Raw genomic sequence first — 20,111 nt, 5'->3', positions numbered from 1 at the left:
CTTATGTAATTCTTATCAAACAAACACCCTTTTCGTTTAACTTATCAACAGTAGGTCCTATTCCCGACGATTTAAATCATAGCTAGATATTCTATAGAGAGAGTTGCACTTATAAGCATATATTGTGTGTTATTTAGGTGGTGGCTAATATGCAATTTCCCGAGGAAGATACTGCAATCGATGAGACTACATCTTTGGTTCGTAGTAGACGGCCCACACATTCTATATTAGATGCACCTTTAGGTTCGTTCAAAGGTCCAAATTCTTTACATAACTTTGCAAGCTCTTTCACAAGAGCACAGTCATTTGCTGCATCCAAAATTGATAATGATATTCGGAAGAAAAGATCGTTTTTTTACAATGATGACAATGATCAGCACGATTCGGTTGTTGAGGACGAGTTATTCGATCCAGAATTGATGGTTCCGTCTGCAAGAGGTGAAAGGTTAAGTGTTGTTCTTCACGATGTCATTCATAAAAATCTGATTCTTAGTGGGACAGACCTTAACATGTCGCCCAACAACGATGTGTTTTATCAGGATGATATTATCAACGCGTTGAATCTGTCTAAATCAAGGAAGAATTCCACGTACACAGGTGGTGCGATGCCGATCCATATTAGCAAGAGGAAGTCATTTCCATCGCCATCGTTCTCCAGCATTAGATCGTCGATTTCGATGGCTACTACTGCATCTCGCTTCAATTTGACGAAGATAGAGGATAAGGAAGGTAATATTGTTACTGTGTTGGAGGGTCAATCCACTGCTCCGCAGACCATATTCAACTCTATTAATGTCTTGATTGGTGTGGGTCTCTTGGCGTTGCCCGTTGGTATCTTGAAGGCAGGATGGGTTATTGGAGTTCCATTATTAGCTTGTTGTGGTTTGACTACGTATTGGTCTGCTACTTTGTTATCCAAGGCTATGGATACTGACAAGACAATAATGACTTATGCTGATTTAGGTTATGCAGCATACGGTTCAATGGCAAAATTATTTATTTCTTTAGTTTTTTCCATGGACCTATTAGGAGCGGGTGTATCATTGATTGTGCTATTCAGTGATTCGCTCTATGCATTGTTGGGCGATGAAGTAGTTTGGACTAAAACAAAGTTCAAGTTGATCAGTTTCTTCGTTTTAACTCCATTTACATTTTTACCGTTGCCTATATTATCCATCTTTTCATTATTCGGGATAATATCTACAATTTCAATTACATTGTTGGTATTAGTGTGTGGTTTCTTGAAGCCTGATTCTCCTGGTTCATTAATCTCAATTATGCCTACCAATATGTGGCCGCAGTCAATCCCGGATCTTTTATTGGCAATTGGTATCCTTATGGCACCCTTTGGTGGCCATGCCATATTTCCGAACTTAAAATCTGACATGAGACACCCGCATAAATTCACTGGAACCTTATCGACAACATATTCAATTACATTGGTCACCGACTTATCTATGGGTATTTTAGGATTCTTGATGTTTGGAGCATACTGTAATAACGAAATTACAAATAATTTATTACTCACTTCTGGCTACCCTGTCTGGTGTTACCCACTACTCAGTGGTTTAATATGTCTTATTCCATTAGCTAAAACTCCATTGAATGCAAAGCCCATCATTTCAACTCTAGATATATTATTCAGTTTTGACAAATTATCCGGGAACAGTTTCAGACGCTTTATTAACTCCTTCGGAAAGCTTGTTATTAGGATTGGCGTTAACGCTGTTTTCGTAGGATTGGCTATACTTTTTCCTGAGTTTGACAGAGTAATCGGCATTTTAGGATCTTCAATTTGCTTTTTGGTTTGCATCATATTACCATGTTTGTTCTACTTAAAATTGTGCAACAATTCCGTACAAGCTTTTGAAAAGGCCATCGTTTCTATTGTCATTTTCATATCTATTATCTTAGCATTTGTTGGTACATGGGCGGTTTTGAACTTTTAAATAACCCAATCGTATTTAGGCATTATGGTACCCTATAAAATGATAGTTAATTCATCTCATTCTATATTCCCAAGTCATTTATACATATCTTTCGTGTCTATCGGTGTCTCTTGATAATCTTGTATAACTACTATCGCAGAACTATTGTAATTTCACGTGCGTGTTTTTGCTATCAAAAATTGTAGCATGAACTATATGGATCAATACAACCTTGTTTATGGTAGTAGGAAGGCTTATTGAATATATAAGATACATATGATATGCTTTGGTACACACAGAATCTTGTATTCTTATACTATTTTATGGTGTTAGTGATATGTGAACCTTCACCTACATCAGAGTTTCCAGCACCTACACCTTCGACCATAGTTGATATACTATCATCACAGGTAGAATATTCATATTTCTTACGACATTTACAAAGAAATGGTATGATACCGATTCTCAACTCATTATCGAATGTTACTTTATTAGCTCCAGTAAATCTGGCATTCACCTCGGGATCAGATAAAGATGTGGACAAAGAGTTGCCCCATGATAATAATATGTTACTAAGATACGTCATAAACCAGAGGTTTCGGGTAGGGTATTTAGGTACCGACAAAATTATCTATAATACATTATATGATGTAGAAGGCTCGCCGTATCCCGTTGTCATATCCCCTGACATCGAGCATGCCGAATACATTGTGGATGATATAGCTGCAATAGTTGAAGTTGATATTTATGCTAAACATCAAGATTCATTTGTTCAGGGGGTTGATTCGTTATTACCTTTGAAGCCCACGTTTTGTGAGGTTTTATTTTCGGATGATGATATCAGTTTGGGTCCACATCTGGTTTCATTTATGAAGCAGTTGTTTCGACAATTGTTTGAAGAACATGGCACAATTACCGATTCCGATTCCGATAATTATGTTACAGTTACAGGAAATGAAAGAAATAGTCTAATTAAGTTACCTCTGTCGTGCAAAGAATTTATGTCCCGTACTAAAACGTTGTTAATGCTATCAGATGCATATATATCTGAATCCTTACCTGACATAACTCGTCAGTATTTAACATCTTTAGCTAAATCTTCGAATGGGAAGAAATATTCCATGACAAAGGAAGCTGTATTGGAAGTTAAAAATGATATTGTTAACTTTTTGGAAAGCTTAATGATAAATCATTTAATTGGAGGGGTGAACGGAACGTCGAGAGATTATCTGAGTATAAATGGTAGAAGTGAATTCAATTTTTCTCTTAAAAAGTTTACCGGACAACTTCTATTGAATGATAAGATATCTAGTTCAACGAATGCATCGAACTTGGCATTTTCCGATGCTATGTTACATGTTTTTGACGTCCAAAACCAAACAAGCCATGGTTTTTTTGAGGATTTGAACGTTCCATTGGTAAAAATTCAACCTCGAAAGGCATTGTATGCAATGCAGTACTCTAATTTTGTAAAGGAGGTAAATTTTAGATCTTTGCATCACTTGATAGATGGATCTACAAGTAATCAAACTATTTTAGTCGAATCTTCTCAGAGGGATCAAGTTCATGGAGATGATTTTTCTTCGTCAGGTTATGATGGTTCACATTTCAGTTACAAGCAAATTATGTACTATCAATTCTCTGACCAAATGATTGATATTGAAAATGTCAGGCAGGATTTGACGTATGAAAATTTTTATACATTACTTGATTCTAAGTTATGCTCAAAAAACAAGATAGGCTCATGCTACAAAACAAAACTTTCTGCATCGTATAACACCGATTTGAAGAAAATTGAAGCAACAATTAATGATGATATAAATATCATGTTGCCAGGAATGAAAGCTGAGAACAATAATGTGATATACGTAACGAAGGAAGAAATTAATCCTCCCTTGACGTTAAAGCAGTCATTACTGAGATTATTATCAAATGGTGGTGTTAGTCGCCATTTAGAAAATTTTGAGATTGATAGGAGGAGCTTTTTGAGTACACTTAGATATTTAGAGCAATTCGATTTATTGTCATTGACGGAAAATAAGAAAGGTTATTCCATATTTTTACCATGTGGGTATGTTGAAGAAGAGAAAGGTGAAGACTTGTTGAGTAAAAAACGAAAAATCAGCGAACCTTGGAAGTCAATGGGTCTAATATTGAATTTTTTAGAATCAAATCCTAAATACTTTCAAGATTTGCTTAAGGGATTATTTGTTGAAAATACCATATACTCTGATTTCGGCATTTACGACCATCTTAATCAAACAGTTTCTACTAACTTAAGAGGTGACAGTGTTAATATTGCACACTCTTATGTCGATGAAAACTATAACCACTTCATTTCCTTGAATAATACAGAATTATCAGTGCCATTAAATTCTGATATCTTATTTAACCAGGGTGTAATTCACATTATCAATGAAGTTTTACTTCCTGAATCATTCCGCATATCCTTCTCCGATTTAATAAAGACAACTGAGAATCCAAACTATCCTGGATTTTCATTTTTAGACTTGATAGGTACTTATCCAAAACTTTGTGAAGTGTTGGGCATTTCAAACGAGAATATTAATCCTAAATATTCCTTACTAATCCCAAGTCCAGATTCATTAAAGAATTTTAACATTACTTCAGAATTTACCAAACTATGGGATTTCCTTGAATTTCATTTGATACCTAATACAGAATTAAGTCCATTGATCTCGTGCGTTAATGGTTTGATTCCAACAAATGGCTCGTTAGACCCCATTAACTTTGAATACAATATTAAAACAAACTTATCAGATACTGTTTTAGGTTGTCGCAAAGATACCTTCACAGGTAAAACATTTTTAAGATTAAGACCCACCGATACCTCATCAGGAAATCCTTCTTTTAATAGCATGTCCTACAATAAGGATCGCGAGGTTCAGATATTATCCCACGGTTGCACTTCCATGCATAACAACTCCATATTGGATGGAGCATGTGTCTTTTTGATTGACAAACCATTAAATTTGAAATGGCTTGAAGACCCCGATAAAAATACATTTTTACACATCCATATTGGATTTATCAGTGTTGGAGTAGGTATAATTTTAGGACTATTATTATTTGGATTGGTTATATTCGGTGTTTTTGTTTTTATTAGTCGTTCTAGACTTGATCAACCACTGCCATCGTTATCACCAGCCCCAAATGATTCTATATATGGAGATCATGAACCGAACTACATGAGGATCCAAACTGGTGAAAATGATAATGTATACGATCAAGGCTACGAAACCGATGATGATTTTCTACTTGCAGAGGGTGATCACTTATTGCCATTACATGGTAAGAGATCAAGACGAGCCAAATACGGTTCCGTTAATAATAACGAAGTCGCTGCAACAGCCCCTCTTTCCATTAAAGGTAATCATATCGGTAAAGCATTAAATAGAGAAAGAAATTTACCTGGAGGCTTCTAAGTTTCTCTAATAACATCATAATACATATTGCATATTACACCTTGTAAATATGCGACATTTCAATTTTTTTTCAATGTCGTAGCGAAGAACTACTATAGTTCATTGCATAGGATAGTAGATGTAGAAATATTCTCTGTTATCAATTATCGATCTAATAACATTATATTCTTTGTTGAAGAAAGAAGCCTCAGTGAAAATTTTTTTAAGATATGTCTGAAGAAGTACCTATGCAAGAACAACAAAAGCCTCATGATTCAGTAGAGGAACCGAATGAAATGGAGACAACTTCACAACAAGAAATAGGGGAACCTACCAATGATCAAGGAGCTCCTAGTAACGATGAATCAAATGCTGTGAACTCACGTATGGAAGAGATGGAAAAGGAAGCTGCTAAATTACGAGAGCTTCATTCTCAATTAAGCAATGACTCGAATAATGATCCTTCAGAAGAAGAAAGACGAGACATTGATTCTCGTTCGGTGTATATTGGTAACGTGGATTATGGCTCGACTCCATTAGAATTACAGCAGCATTTTTCAAGTGGCGGAGTGGTTAACAGAGTTACTATACCCTTGAATAAATTTACAGGGCAGCCTAAAGGATTTGCATATTTAGAGTTCGCTGATATTGATGGTGTCAATAAAGCCGTAGCAACATTGGATGGTTCGACCTTCAGAGATCGTGAGTTAAAAGTTTGTGCCAAGAGAACGAATGTCCCAGGAATGAGTTCTACAAATAGAGGTGGTGGTTTTCCAAGAGGAGGTGGTTTTAGAGGTAGGGGAGGCTTTAGAGGTGGTTTTAGAGGAAGAGGACCAAGAGGAGGAAGAGGAGGTTTCAGAGGAGGAAGCAGATTTACTCCATATTAATCATGTAGAGGATGTACATGGATTACGTATAGATAATGACCTAAAGTCATATGAAATACTTGTAATATACTCGAATAATTTATTATTATTTCCTCTAATTAGTTTACTGTACTATAATATATCATTTTAATTAGGATGTTTCATTTGCCTCTCTAACATATTGGGCAATTTCTGGTTTGTTATCTTCGTTCAAACCATCGACAACCCCATCAATATCCTGCTTTTTCTTTTCCTGTTCAAACTTGAATTTGCACTCAATTCTAGTTATTTCAATTTCTAAGCCAGTAATAGCCTTTTGTTTTAATTTTACGTAATTTTCAGGTGCATCACTGACTTTCCAAGGATCTGATCTCTTGATTTCTTGTTGATCTGTAAAATTGTTAAGTTGAGCTCTGACCCAGTCAAAGTCATCAATAACTCTCGAAATTCCATAGCAATGCATACTAGCGAAATCCCACGTAGGTACAAATTTATGGGTTTCATGTTTAGATGGATAATACGAGGGACTAATGTAAGAACTAGGAGATTGAAATATAATTAACACCTCACCTTCCTCTTTAAGTGAGGGTATTTGATGATTTACTTTCGCTATATGACCTTGCAAATATTTCTTGTTGGTATCCTTATCTATATGCAAATAAAATGGTATATGATTGGCAATGATCCCACTTTCCCCTAAAGAAACAACAGTACCTAGGGGATTAGCTTTGATGAGGTTCTCTTGTTGCTCCCAATTCTCTTCGGAGTAATGCTTTGGAATATACATATTATATTCTTTAATTATATTTTGACGAAGCAAGTTCTTCTCTTGTTAGTCATATTTATAATGAGAAATTTCAGATATCAAATTACGAATTACTTAATACGGAAATTTAAAGCGATTAAGATTAGATATGTGTCGATTTTGATACTTGTCCGAGTCAGCGCAAAAATTAAGAACTACAACTGCTCTTAACCTCTAATTGACCTGGATTCATGAGGGCTTGTAATTGGTCTATGACGTCTCTTCAAGCCTATTAAAAAATTTTAGAATATGCCAATCATGGGTATTTCATATCCACAAACTAAACTCATATGCTACATTATACCTTCCAACAAGAAGTACGGCTTCATTTCTAAATTTGAGCATATCATTGAAGGGATAAGCCATTCTTTTCTGACTATTATTACAAACTCCACAGATATTGCAAGTGTGCGCGGTTCAACAGTGATAAGACTATATTTTGATTTTTCGTTCAAAATGATCTTCCTATACCTCAACTAAGCTACATCATGACAAGAACCGTATTTGTTTCAGGAGCTTCTGGATTTATCGCCCAGAATATCGTCAAGTTATTAATCGAGAAGGGTTATAATGTTATTGGAACGGTAAGAACCGCTGAGAAAGGTGAGAATTTGAAAAAGTGCTTAGCTAGTGAAAAATTCACATATGAAATCGTTCCAGATATTAGTGTTGAAGGTGCATTTGATAAGGTTTTGGAAAAGCATTCTGAGATTAATGTTTTATTGCATACCGCTTCTCCGTTTTTTTACGACACTACTGATCCAGAAAATGATTTGGTTCTTCCGGCTATCAACGGTACCAAGAACATATTAAAGGCCGTAAAGCAATACGGAGCACAGATTGAAAGGGTTGTCATCACATCTTCAGATGCTGCAATCTACTCCGCAGATGATGAGCAAAATTCCGACCTTTCATTCAACGAAAGTAATTGGAACAGCATTTCTTATGAGGATGCCATTAAAGATCCGATCGCGGCCTATTATGGAGCAAAGACTTTTGCTGAAAAAGCGGCGTGGGACTTCGTTAAAGAAAACAACTCCAATTTCAAGTTGACTGCTGTCAATCCAGTCTATGTTTTTGGACCACAAGCGTTTGCAAGTGAAGTTAAGGGCAAGTTAAATACTTCCAACGAGTTAATTAATACATTAATCAAGTTGGGTCCTTCTGATTTATTTGATAACGATAAAGGGGGGTTCATTGATGTAAGAGATGTTGCTAAAGCCCATGTGATGGCTTTTGAAAGTGAGGATACCATTAACAAGAGACTTTATTTAACTAATGGCCATTTTAGTACCCAAATGATGTTAGACATCGTGAACAAAAATTTCCCAGAATTGAAGGGTAAAATTCCAATTGGAAATCCTGGAACGGGATCTCAGGATATTCTGACTTTAGCGAAGATGAGCAATGATGCAACCAGACAAATTTTAAATTTTGATTTTAATTCTTTAGAAAAGGTTGTTGCCGATACTGTTGCACAAATTTTAGATGCCAGAAAACGTACTTTATAGATTCAATAGACTATTTCTCAGTAATTTCAATAGGCTATTCTATAAGCTTGAAAATATCAAAGTTGTTGTAAATTATAAATTGTATAAATATTCATACCTATAGAGAATTAATACTATATGTTGAGAATTAGCATACAGAGAATTGAATGTCTTTATCGCGATTAATTAGACTGAAGTGGTTTCAATTTCAGTAACTTTTTCCATATCCTTTCCCATAGAGCTGATTGACTCTGGAGCATCTTCTCTGAAAGCATGGGCAGAAGGAATGAAGCCACGAGATTTCCAAGCATGTGGAACTTTTTCATATAATTCATCAATTTGTTCCAAAGAGTAACCCTTGGTTTCGTAAATGAAGACGTAAGTGAACAAAATACAAAGAAAGTTACATCCACCCCAGATGAAGAAAACGTTTGTTCCTAAGTTAGCATTACCCTTACCATCTTCTACCAAGTATGGAGTAGCGTATGCGATAGCCCAGTTCCAAAGCCAGTTGGAAGCGGCAGATAATGCAACGGACTTAGCTCTAGTTCTTAATGGGAAAATCTCACCAACAACAACCCAAGCAATTGGACCCCAGGTAGAAGCAAAGAATGCAATGAAGAAACAAGTGAATGCGATCAAGACTTTGTTAGCGTCGGCACTATCAGTGGCAATACCAACAATAGCAACGATAAATTGAGAAACCGACATACCAACAGCACCCCACAACAACATAGAACGACGACCCACTAATTCAATTAAAAAGATACCTGGAACAGTCATACCTACGTTAACAATACTGGTGGCTAAAGAAATAAGAAATTCGTTTTCAATACCAGCACTCTTGAAGAAAGAGGTACCAAAATAGAAGATAAAGTTAACACCAGTTAATTGTTGAAATGCTTGAAGAGCAACACCGGTAAATAATCTCTTCAATTGCCTATTCCTTGTGGTAAAAAGATCCATCCAAGACGATTTTCCGAAAGAACACTCGAAATCGTAAGCAGCTTTGATGTCTTCGTATTCTTCAATTAAGTCTGGGTGGTCAAGTGGTAATTTTCTTAAAATCTTCAACGATTTCTTAGCTTCAGATTCATTACCTTTGTGGATCCAGAAACGTGGCGTGTCAGGCAAGAAGATCATACCAGTACCCAAAATTAACGACCATAAAAGTTGAACAGCAATTGGAATTCTGTATGAACCCGAGTCATTTCTATTATGAGTACCTTGGTTAACACAAGCCGCTAACAATAAGCCAATAGTAATGGCCCATTGATAACAAGATACAACAGCCCCTCTAATCCATTTTGGAGTGGCTTCTGATTGATATAATGGAATGACAGCAGATATAAGACCAACACCAAAACCAGCAATAGCTCTTCCAGCACATAGTAATGGAATACCAGTTGAAACAGTTTGTAAAATCACTCCCAAGTTGAAAACAATGAATGTTGAAATAATTAATGACCATCTTCTACCTAAAGTATCAGACATAAACGGTGCTAACAACGCACCGAAGAAAGTACCTGCTGATAAGATGGAAACAATCAACGAACTTTCTTTTGACGTAAAACTCTCCTTATTGGCAGGAAATTCTCCTTTGACATAGTTCATGGCCATGATACCTGAAATGGTTCCAGTATCATACCCGAACAAAACACCCCCGAAAGCTGCGAAGGCACCTACGAAAATCCCCATAGATGCTGACCCAGCCCTTTTTTCCCCGACATTGACATACTTTCTAATAAGCGCATTATCTTCTAAACCCATGTTTGTTTTTTTTGCTAGCTCAAGATATAGAATATCCTACAACATTCAACAAGTGGAAAATTGATGCCCTATTTATACTTTTGTCTAACTCGATTTACGATGATATCCCATATCGTGCCTTGTTAATCTATGGTATACAAGAAAATGTGCTCATGTGTATTGTATTGCTGTTGCAGTGGACTTGTTGTTCCATATTTTGCATCTTCTTTCGGAAAAAATTCAGGATTATTTTCTGGTCATTCCCACGTATGGCTCCGAAACAATACATTTCCATTGTTCCAGAAAAATATTTCTCCATGTTCTCAAATTATTTTTTCGAGTTATTCCTATACATGTCGCGATTAATTTCAGTATAGCGAGATTGTTCCTCCGCAAGAATATTTTTTTACGATGACTTTTTTGCGGGGTGCCGGATTTTGATGGGTTAATCCATTTGAGAATATTTTTCGAGAATTTTTTCCGTTTCGCAATAACTTTTTGAAATTTCTCCACCACTCAACTCACTCAGGACAATTAAAATTAAGTATTTCAAAAAGGCACCTATTCAAGAAGGGTCATTTTCCTTTGACTTGTTACATAATTTGCTAGTTCATGAGCCTGCTAGTGAAATGAAAAACACTCGTGAAAATAAAGTCCGTCAATATATGCGTGTCGTAAGTGTCTGTGGGGTGCGTGCAATGATTTTTTATTCAGCCGCAGCTGTTTTTCCTAATTTCCAGCAATCGGAATTAATGATTGGCCTATACATTCGGTTAAAAGAGGTAGAGGGGATTTTTTTTCCAGTTATGGCATGAAAAGTCGAGGGCGTATTGTGCTCCTCAAAAAATATCACGCGGTGCTCAAGGTGAACATTTTAGTGCCTTATCGAATAGCTGTTAAAAGAATAGGCTAGCAAAAGCCTTATTGGTGTGATCAGCGTCAATAAAGAGAATACGAGTCGGTAACAAGAATTATTTTCGGCTTTATCATTGATTCAAGAAAAAGTGTATCTTACAATTGGGGTAGTGAATTCTGAATTCTATATTAGGACTTTGGATTTACTTCTATTTGCTGTACGATTACCACATTTTTTTACAAGGTTTAAGCAACCTCGGGTTTTTTGATGCAACCCTAAAGTCAGTTAGACCGTTTTGTTGAGTTGAACTATAGAAGTGGACACTTTCATAAATCAGCCATGAAAGCCTAGAAGCTATGTGACTACCAACCAAAAGATTCAGTGTGAAGATAAATTTCTTCAATACGTAAGTTATTGATATCGTTGTTGAAAATCATAGGTTGTAAGTTGGCTATGGTACGGGAAGTCTCCTGTTTCATCGAGTCAGCTCCAGAGCATACTACCATGTTCCGTCTTCCAAGTGTGCGAGAGAGTTTGAATAAAATGTCAGGTATGAATGGCCTGAAATAATGCAAATTGATAGCATCATTGGATATACTTGGCGCCTCGATAGTTTTCTCAATATCCAGCGCACTCTTATTTGTTTTCGTATCTTCTGAACTCTGTTGTTGTTCACTTTTACCGTGGCATACGTAAATATCGGTATTTATGTAATCCCCAGCAATCTCAAGACATCTGTTTAATTCTGTATCAATCCAGCTTAAGTCGTTGATATGACGAATGACCCAAACAAAGTTGATATTTCTGCAAATGAATGGTTTATTATCTTTCTTTGCTTGTTGAATTTCGTTGGCAATCGTGGATAAGAATGGTAATGTGGCTGTTATACCACTTCCGGTTGCCATTAACACAACATTATCAAACGATGTTGGGTCTCTTGCAGTACCTCCATATGGTCCATCTAAGAATACTTTCTTGTTGGTTATTGCATACTCATCCAATTCAGAATACAACTGTTTCGTCAACCCTTTCTTTGGAATAACTATAAATTTCAATCTACTGTCTTCGTTCAAGATCGAACACACTGAAAATGGATGGTTATCAAGCATCCTTGTACCAACGAATCTAAGAAAACAATGTTGACCCGGTTTCCATTTAAGATGTTCGCCACTGACAGAAATCTCATATGCGTTGGGTCCTAACTTGCTTAATTCAGCCCTCCTTGGTTTCATGAATAACGAATTTGGTCTGAACGTGGTTTTAATTAAAATACGATATATCACTTGAGTTGCCCAAAATGCTAATGCTCCATACATATAATCTTGCATCCCCAACGTATAGTTAATATGCCACCACAACGTACCAAAGTACGCAATTCCAAACATCCAGTGTAAATGAAGAAAGCCTTCGTAGCACACTTTTCTAAACCATGCTTTGGACAACACACATAATAATCCTAGCAAAATCAAAGGTGGAAGCCCGCTATAGTAGGCAAAGTCGGAGGTGAAATTAAGGTGTAAGACTTCAGCACCACCTTCAGCTAAATCCTGGAAAATAAAGGGAATTGTATGAATCACCGACAAAACCAAAGCTGCAACACCAACGTATTGATGAAATACATTAAGTTTTTCGTAACTTATACCAGTAATAAATGTTATCATGTTTGACTTACCAGATAACACATATACGAATGGAGTCAATGCCGTAGCCATTATTCCTGCTCTCACAGCTAATGGAGGTGAGCCGAATCCGCGACATCCTCTATACCAAAAGTGTGGTATCAAGCAGTAACAGAATAAATAGATAGTAGATGCCATTAAAAAGAGTGTGGACCCAATCGATGTTGGCAATGATGTGTAATAGCATATTTTGCCTGGAACTTGCTTATATCCGACAAATCTAAAGTATGATGACAATACATTAACAAATGAATTCCCACTCTGCGGATTCTTTTTGTAAGAATAATCCAGATATCTGTACCATATGTTCTTAACAAACGCAATAAATATTACTACTACTCCAAAATACACTGTGTATTTCCCATAGCTGGGTTGATCTCCCCATGGAACTTCAGCTTGCAGTTTCATGTGAGCACTTTCATACGCTGGCATGTTGGCATCTTTCAAACAGTCCAAGCCATTAAAAGTTACACCACGCTTAAATAAACCCATCTTTTTTCGAAGGAATTAAACAAGTGATCCAATGGTAAAGCTATTAATGTTACTTTATTGTAACTTATATACTACGATGTCCATTTGCAATAATGCGCAAAATCTCTACTCAACATAGTACTTAAATTTGCTCACTTTTTACGATTATTTCTGCAAGTCAAACCGCTCGCTCCAGATCAACCGATTAAATTGCTCGCAGTGGTAATCATATCAAATAATGCATTCTTCTAGAGGCTAATGAAAATATGTCAAAATAAATGTAGTCAAGATGTATCATGTGATACTGTAAACGGTCTATTATATGTATAAGACTAACGTCTTCGCTTGTATTTACGATAATGGTCATATAATGTAGGGTCTGTGTTAAGAAAAAAAAGATAATATGATAATACGAACGGGATGATTTTGGCGAGGATTCAATAAGTGAGTTATTTAATATTACTGTTCAAATTATATTTTGCAGGCTGTCTCATTTAACTGCTTTGCTATGTCGAATTACCGAAAATGGGTGGTATTTTTTTTGAGCCGAAATTAACATGCCTGCTATCGACAGAAATTGCATACCAGGCTTAATATACATGATTTGATACATCTTGATTTATGGAAAGATTGAAATAATAAGTCATTTTGGTAGGAAAGAGAGTTAGTTTGGCCACAGTGCTAATATCCGTATAATGCAGGGTACTCTCGTAACTTAGAGCAGCTAAAATTCAATCATTCAATTACTTTATACAGTTGGGATATCAGTATCCTACAACCCATTTATTCCACTAAAACTTGTGACTTTCCAAACACATTTGCGCTTCAATAGCTAATGCATCAAATCTAATCTTGTATATAATACCTCTTGATATAGCTTCAAGTTTCAGGAATCTGAAACTGAGCAATTTTCATTTCCAATTAGTAAGTAATAATTGCTTCATAGCTCCAGTGTCCCCGTTTATATTCTTATGTATAAACTGAGCGATCATAGAGAAATGTATTAAAGTGGAATATTGCTCACCGATTACCAAGGTCTCAATATACAAGGTTCTTGGCCCCCAGAATCACAAGAACCGTTTAAATCACATTGTTACGTTTATATCCATATATTCTGGGTGTCATATAGTCATATCTAGTCCTAGTAGCTTAGTCTATTGAGGAGCGTTGCATCGTTGGCACTATAGAAGAGAACGCATACGACAGTTGGTTAGTGTTAGATCATTTTATGAGCCACTCTCGTAAATTTCGCGGCCTCAAGTGTGTCCCCATTTGAGAATACGATCCCTAATTACAGACTAGAATATTCGATAACCTTTCTCAGAGTAAAATGAATCGTCATGTTCTATGTCGACGTTTGACTATTATTATATGTGTTCTTTTCATGTGTGCGATCGGTTTAGGTGTTGGTCTTGGAGTAGGTATTTCACAAAATAAAAGGACTCTAGAGAAATCTAAGCCAGACTTGAACGATCCACCAGTGGCTAGTTTTAAGAAACCAAACTTGTGGAAGCCCGAAAAAGGTGCAACGTGGCAATATCAGCTTGCTTCTTCATTTGAGACACTTGTGTCCGGCGTGGAAGTGTATGATATTGATCTTTTTGAAAATTCAGAGAAAACGATTAGCAATTTACAGAAACAGGGTAAAAAGGTTATTTGCTATTTCTCGGCTGGAAGCTATGAGGACTGGAGGCCAGATAAGAAAAAGTTTGCTAAAGATGATCTAGGTAAATCTCTTGATGGGTGGAAGGGTGAAAGATGGTTAAATGTAAATTCGCAAAACGTCAGAAAGATAATGAAAGCCAGATTGGACCTAGCCGTACAGAAGAAATGTGATGGGGTCGAACCAGATAATGTCGATGGTTATGATAATGACAATGGAATAAAACTTACAGAAAATGATGCCATTAATTACATGAAATTTTTAGCCTCTGAAGCACACCACAGAAATTTGTCTATAGGGTTGAAAAATGCAGGTAGTATAGTTAAAGATGTAGTCAATCTAGTGGAATGGTCGGTACAAGAACAATGTATTCAATTTGGTGGATGTAAGGAATACCAACCTTTTATAAAAGCGGATAAACCTGTTTTCCATGTCGAGTATCCAAAAGGTGAAGATGTCAATAATAATCATAACATCACTGCATCAAAGTTCAACAAGATATGCAATAATGCAGATACTCATGGATTTTCGACTATCGTCAAAAACATGAACTTAGACTACTGGATTGAAGTCTGTCCGACACCATGAGTAATTATTGGTTAAATTAACAGAAATTGACAATTTTCGCAGCATATTTTGTTCTTGTACATAACCACCTGACTTCAGACGGCACAATGCTTAACCATTTATGAATATAATAGCAAACAATTGTTGGCTGTGACGTGTAGGCCCTGTATCTCACATCTATAATTGCGAATTTTTATTCGACTATTGGCTAGGGAATATTCTTAGGGAAGCTCTCGCACTCTTACTAGCATGGAGTATATATTCTAGGAATAATCTCTACCTACGATTCTCAAGAAGATTGCAAGAGAAATCTACTTTGACATACTACATTAAGGATAACATCATAGTGAATTCATAGGGGGGTCTAATTTTGAGAAACAAGAGTGCGCAATGTCTGCCCTGCATACGCATGCTATCGCCAAATACTACTCGGAATTCGTAGGTTAAGGACTATGAAGTCTTCAAGGCATAATCTACATGATCACTATCTAAAAGGATTGAGTCTTCTCCCGGACACTAACTCTAAGGAAATTTGCTTTTGATTGTATACCACTCAAGTCCTATTATTCGGTTTCAGTTAACCTTAAGAAAGTAAGGTTTTGGAATTGGACAATTTTTCATCAATAAAAATCTACCACAAAGAAATAGGTTCAAACTTTTGGGTGGTATCAATATCTCTATTATGGAAGTGCTTCCACTTTAAAAGAGATATATCTGATGAAATAGTATCTGGAGCTATTTTATTGGATAATAAAACAAGCTATGCAGCTATTGTGGAAATACGGATTTTGATCCGTGGGGCTTTAAGCTTATCTGATTTGCGTTCCTATTCTATTCAATATTTTGTTCCTGTATAAAATAAATTTATCACTGTGGCTTTAAATGGTTGTTAAAAAACTTATAGTAAGCAAATAATGGCCGAAAATTACTTAAATAGCCTGATGTCGTGAAATATGAAGTCCACAATGCAGCAAAATTAAGATGGGATTAGGTTACATAGGTAGGATTTTACCTCACGTAAGAACAGTTTATGAGACAGATGCAGAAATCAGTTCAGCTTTAGTCAGAAGGAGCGAAGACGATGAAGACGAGGATTTCGTGTATAAGGATGAAGCGAAAAGGAAGTTCTGGGATTTCTTTGATGAGTTTGAATACAGAAAGAACAAACCAGCAAAGTTCAAATACTTATTTACGAAATCGAGGTCAGAGTTAGAACGAAAGCTATTGTTGAAGCTTGATATCATGATAACATTTTATGGTTTCTTGGGATACTGGGTAAAGTTTTTGGATTCTGCAAACTTGAACAATGCGTATGTTTCAGGTATGAAGGAAGACCTTGGTATGGTGCTGAATGATTTGGTGGATACCCAAAACATGTACTACATTGGGGCAATCATCTTTACTTTGCCATTCGCGTATATTTTGCCTAGATATCCAGCACCCTATGTTCTTATGACAGGAGAATTTGTTTGGTCTCTCTTCACGTTGGTCACTTATGCGGTGCCTAATTTAAAAGCTTTGAAAGCGTTTCGGTTTTTCGTTGGTGCTGCAGAAACGACTTATTTTCCAATCATCCATTATGCATTTGCTAGCTGGTAAGTATCCATTTACTTGAAGAATTCATTAACTGATACTAACTTTTTTTTAGGTTCAAACCTCATGAGATCACTAAAAGGGCAGGGTTTTTTTACGTGGGACAGTACTTGGGGACGCTTACATCCGGTTTAGTTCAAGGCTCAGTATATGATCTGCTTAATGGTGTTAACGGATTATCTGGTTGGAGATGGGCTTTCATAATAGACAGTTTGATATCTTTTGCTGTATGTTTTATTGGTTTTTTTGCCATACCTGGTACTCCTTTCAAATGTTACTCCCTCTTCTTGACAGATGATGAGATAAAGCTAGCGCGTAGAAGAATGAGAGAAAATGGAACTCATGACGGATTGGTTTTGACGAATTTTTTTGACAAGAAAACTTGGAAGAAAATATTTACTTCTTGGCCTTTCTATGCATTTTCACTTGGAAATGTCGGTGGGTTCAATGCATCAAACTCTCAATCTGGGTCTTTCGCATTATGGCTACAATCTTTGAATAGGTATTCTATACCAAAACTTAATAAACTAACAGCTATCCCACCTGCATTGGGTATTATATGGCTTATAATAACAACTACAGGTGCTGATTTGACAAGGAAACGATTCCTAATGATTGTATTTGCTCAGTTAATGAACTTTATAGCAAATATTATCCTAGCCGTGTGGGATGTATCAGAGAAAGCCAAATGGTTCGCCTTCTACTTCAGTTATTGGGCTTGGTCACAAAGTTCTGTATTTTATCCTTTACAAAATGATGTGCTTAGACACGATACTAACAGGCGTTCAATTGAATGGGTATTAACTTATACAATAGGATTACAATCTACTCCCTGGATATCTAAAATTGTTTGGCAAACGGTTGATGCTCCGAGATATCCAAAAGGTTTCTTAACTGCTGCTTTAATGGGACTTGCACAAGTTATTGTAATGATGATTTGTTATTTTTTCTATAAGAGAGATGAAAGAAGGTTTGCCAAGTTGAACGGAGTAATCTTGTACAATTCACTTAAAGACGAGTCACCTCATCTAGAACACAATTCCGAGGGGGAAACTTCTCCGGAGAAAACAAGAAATGTGATTGAAGTTATAGATGATTATGGTTCCAATAAGGGAATGGAGAGTTTGTCAGATTAGAAAATAGATTTAAGCAGCTAATATGAAACTTTCGAAAGACATAAGTATTACATAGTACATCGTGTTAATTGTACAGTTTTTTCACTATTTATTTTCACACCAGCTTCGATAAGCTTTGAAATTACACTTAATTCTAAAATAAATGAGATTATTCTTCCTTAATTTATATAGCAGCATCAGAGAGAACTACACAAGAAAGCTCATCGAATATTAATAAGAACTTGGGATTGACTATGCTTTTTCGAGTTGTTTTTGGACGTATTTCAACGTATCAGGGTACCATTTAGCCCCGACTTTAGGATGCGATTTTATCCTATTCAAAAATATAGAGTATCCCAATGGCTTTGCATTTGCCTGAGGAAATTGAAAGCTAATGTCTTCTTTCGTACGACGAGAGTCACGAATATCCGCTTCTTTCTGAATCTCTTCTGGTATTTCGATTTTTGATTTGTAACTCGACACATCAACCGTTTGGAAAAAAGCAATTGACAATCTGTCTCCTTCACCTGGAATAGGAGTCAATACCCTATGTACTGTCGCAACGCAAACCCCATTAGTAATGTATTCTAGAGTTTGACCTGCATTGACGACGAAAGTATCCTTTATTGGAGGAACATTGACCCATTCACCTTCGAATGTCTGAACCTGAAGAGAAGTATGATTCGTAGCCTGGTAAATGATAGTTAAAAAATCGTTGTCTCGGTGCTCTCCCACACCCTGTTTTAAGTCTATTAAAGATTGCAGTAAATGGCTCCGAATACCTTCCAAATCATTTTTCAGTTTCAAGAGGTCAGGGTATCTAATGATCTTCATTTTGCACTGCTGTTTCTCTTTGAAATATTTGTCAAAAACTGCTTCCGGAAGATTCAACGATTCTTTTATCAAGTCAATCAAGAGCTTACTAAGAGTTTCCAGTTCGCTCATGTAGTCTTCTATGGTGGACCGAAAGTTTGGTACCAATTGCTTGTCAGGCCACAAGTTTGGACCTTCGATGTTCTTCCATAGTTCATCATCTGAATTTATGACCGGTTCTGGAAGCTCCGTACCGAATTCAACCTGTTCTCTCCAGTCAATGTGTTTTGCTGTTAATTCATCACCTACGTCGTTATAACCCAAAAAGTGTTTAGAATTTTCCATTGAGATCTCTGACTTTTTCTCCTTTGGGAGGTTGAAAAAATTCCATGATTCCTCTTTCAAATCATGAAAGATGCTAGGAATCTTTTTAGATGGTGGGTTTTTAACATAGAAGAATCCGATATCAAATAATGCACGCTTGAGATCTTTGAGAAGTTGAGGTCTTCTTTCCTTATCAAGTGCTGCACTAATATCCAAGATTGGTACCACTCCTTGTATATTATGCTCGTCCCGCCCTCTTTTAGACTCCTTTATATAATCATTAATATCTTGGAGTTCGCCTGGCATACTTGTCTAAATTCAGATTTGCCCTTTATCAAATTAACATAATACGATCTGGACATCTCTATTTATACTTTTGAAGACTGGAAAATTGATGCAAAAAATTGATCGATTTGGATAATTGTGGCTTTCAGACGGAAAAGATTTCCGTAATCAGGCAATACTAGTCGGGTGTTTTACACACCCTTTTCAAGAAGATAAAAAACCTACATATTCACACCCTATTTTCAGTACCATATATATATATACTATCAAATCTCACAGTAGATAAATAGCTATCTATTCAAATTAATACATAATCAAGAATTTACATCTTTTTCTCTCTCCTCGTATACCTTTGTGACATTGTCTAACATATTCTTTCGCTTGATGAGCACATTCATACCATAAGTGAGTGGCATCTGAACTACCGTTAAAATGAGACACACAATATAAGCAGCTCTGTAGTAGGGATATTGTTTCTCTGT

At 36.2% G+C, this 20,111-nt stretch overlaps 10 protein-coding genes across 10 annotated transcripts; 6 read left to right on the top strand and 4 right to left on the bottom strand. All coding sequences in view use genetic code 12, as the record gives it.

The window, feature by feature from the left end:
* Positions 1–149: 149 nt before the first annotated feature.
* Positions 150–1,949, top strand: DEHA2D01584g (DEHA2D01584p; the record flags this gene model as incomplete). The annotated part of the gene is made up of 1 exon (XM_458537.1): positions 150–1,949. One exon carries the CDS (start codon positions 150–152, stop codon positions 1,947–1,949), a length of 1,800 nt encoding a protein of 599 aa, XP_458537.2.
* Positions 1,950–2,209: 260 nt separating this feature from the next.
* On the top strand, positions 2,210–5,374 carry DEHA2D01562g (DEHA2D01562p; the record flags this gene model as incomplete). The annotated part of the gene is made up of 1 exon (XM_458536.1): positions 2,210–5,374. The coding sequence occupies one exon, from the start codon at positions 2,210–2,212 to the stop codon at positions 5,372–5,374; it is 3,165 nt and encodes a 1,054-aa protein (XP_458536.2).
* Positions 5,375–5,583: 209 nt separating this feature from the next.
* DEHA2D01540g (DEHA2D01540p) lies at positions 5,584–6,240 on the top strand (the record flags this gene model as incomplete). Its single annotated transcript, XM_458535.1, has 1 exon — positions 5,584–6,240. One exon carries the CDS (start codon positions 5,584–5,586, stop codon positions 6,238–6,240), a length of 657 nt encoding a protein of 218 aa, XP_458535.1.
* Positions 6,241–6,370: 130 nt separating this feature from the next.
* DEHA2D01518g (DEHA2D01518p) lies at positions 6,371–7,006 on the bottom strand (the record flags this gene model as incomplete). Its single annotated transcript, XM_458534.1, has 1 exon — positions 6,371–7,006. One exon carries the CDS (start codon positions 7,004–7,006, stop codon positions 6,371–6,373), a length of 636 nt encoding a protein of 211 aa, XP_458534.1.
* Positions 7,007–7,512: 506 nt separating this feature from the next.
* DEHA2D01496g (DEHA2D01496p) lies at positions 7,513–8,535 on the top strand (the record flags this gene model as incomplete). Its single annotated transcript, XM_458533.1, has 1 exon — positions 7,513–8,535. The coding sequence occupies one exon, from the start codon at positions 7,513–7,515 to the stop codon at positions 8,533–8,535; it is 1,023 nt and encodes a 340-aa protein (XP_458533.2).
* Positions 8,536–8,700: 165 nt separating this feature from the next.
* DEHA2D01474g (DEHA2D01474p) lies at positions 8,701–10,284 on the bottom strand (the record flags this gene model as incomplete). The annotated part of the gene is made up of 1 exon (XM_458532.1): positions 8,701–10,284. The coding sequence occupies one exon, from the start codon at positions 10,282–10,284 to the stop codon at positions 8,701–8,703; it is 1,584 nt and encodes a 527-aa protein (XP_458532.1).
* Positions 10,285–11,481: 1,197 nt separating this feature from the next.
* On the bottom strand, positions 11,482–13,290 carry DEHA2D01452g (DEHA2D01452p; the record flags this gene model as incomplete). Its single annotated transcript, XM_458531.1, has 1 exon — positions 11,482–13,290. The coding sequence occupies one exon, from the start codon at positions 13,288–13,290 to the stop codon at positions 11,482–11,484; it is 1,809 nt and encodes a 602-aa protein (XP_458531.2).
* Positions 13,291–14,599: 1,309 nt separating this feature from the next.
* Positions 14,600–15,520, top strand: DEHA2D01430g (DEHA2D01430p; the record flags this gene model as incomplete). The annotated part of the gene is made up of 1 exon (XM_458530.1): positions 14,600–15,520. The coding sequence occupies one exon, from the start codon at positions 14,600–14,602 to the stop codon at positions 15,518–15,520; it is 921 nt and encodes a 306-aa protein (XP_458530.1).
* Positions 15,521–16,480: 960 nt separating this feature from the next.
* On the top strand, positions 16,481–18,228 carry DEHA2D01408g (DEHA2D01408p; the record flags this gene model as incomplete). Its single annotated transcript, XM_458529.1, has 2 exons — positions 16,481–17,094; positions 17,148–18,228. 2 exons carry the CDS (start codon positions 16,481–16,483, stop codon positions 18,226–18,228), a joined length of 1,695 nt encoding a protein of 564 aa, XP_458529.2.
* Positions 18,229–18,459: 231 nt separating this feature from the next.
* On the bottom strand, positions 18,460–19,650 carry DEHA2D01386g (DEHA2D01386p; the record flags this gene model as incomplete). Its single annotated transcript, XM_458528.1, has 1 exon — positions 18,460–19,650. The coding sequence occupies one exon, from the start codon at positions 19,648–19,650 to the stop codon at positions 18,460–18,462; it is 1,191 nt and encodes a 396-aa protein (XP_458528.2).
* Between the last annotated feature and the right edge of the window lie 461 nt (positions 19,651–20,111).

Source organism: Debaryomyces hansenii, assembly GCF_000006445.2.
Source record: "Debaryomyces hansenii CBS767 chromosome A complete sequence".
NCBI classification, from domain to species: domain Eukaryota; kingdom Fungi; phylum Ascomycota; class Pichiomycetes; order Serinales; family Debaryomycetaceae; genus Debaryomyces; species Debaryomyces hansenii.
The sequence above is the reverse complement of the archived record's forward strand: the minus strand, read 5'-3'. Positions and strand labels throughout refer to the sequence as shown.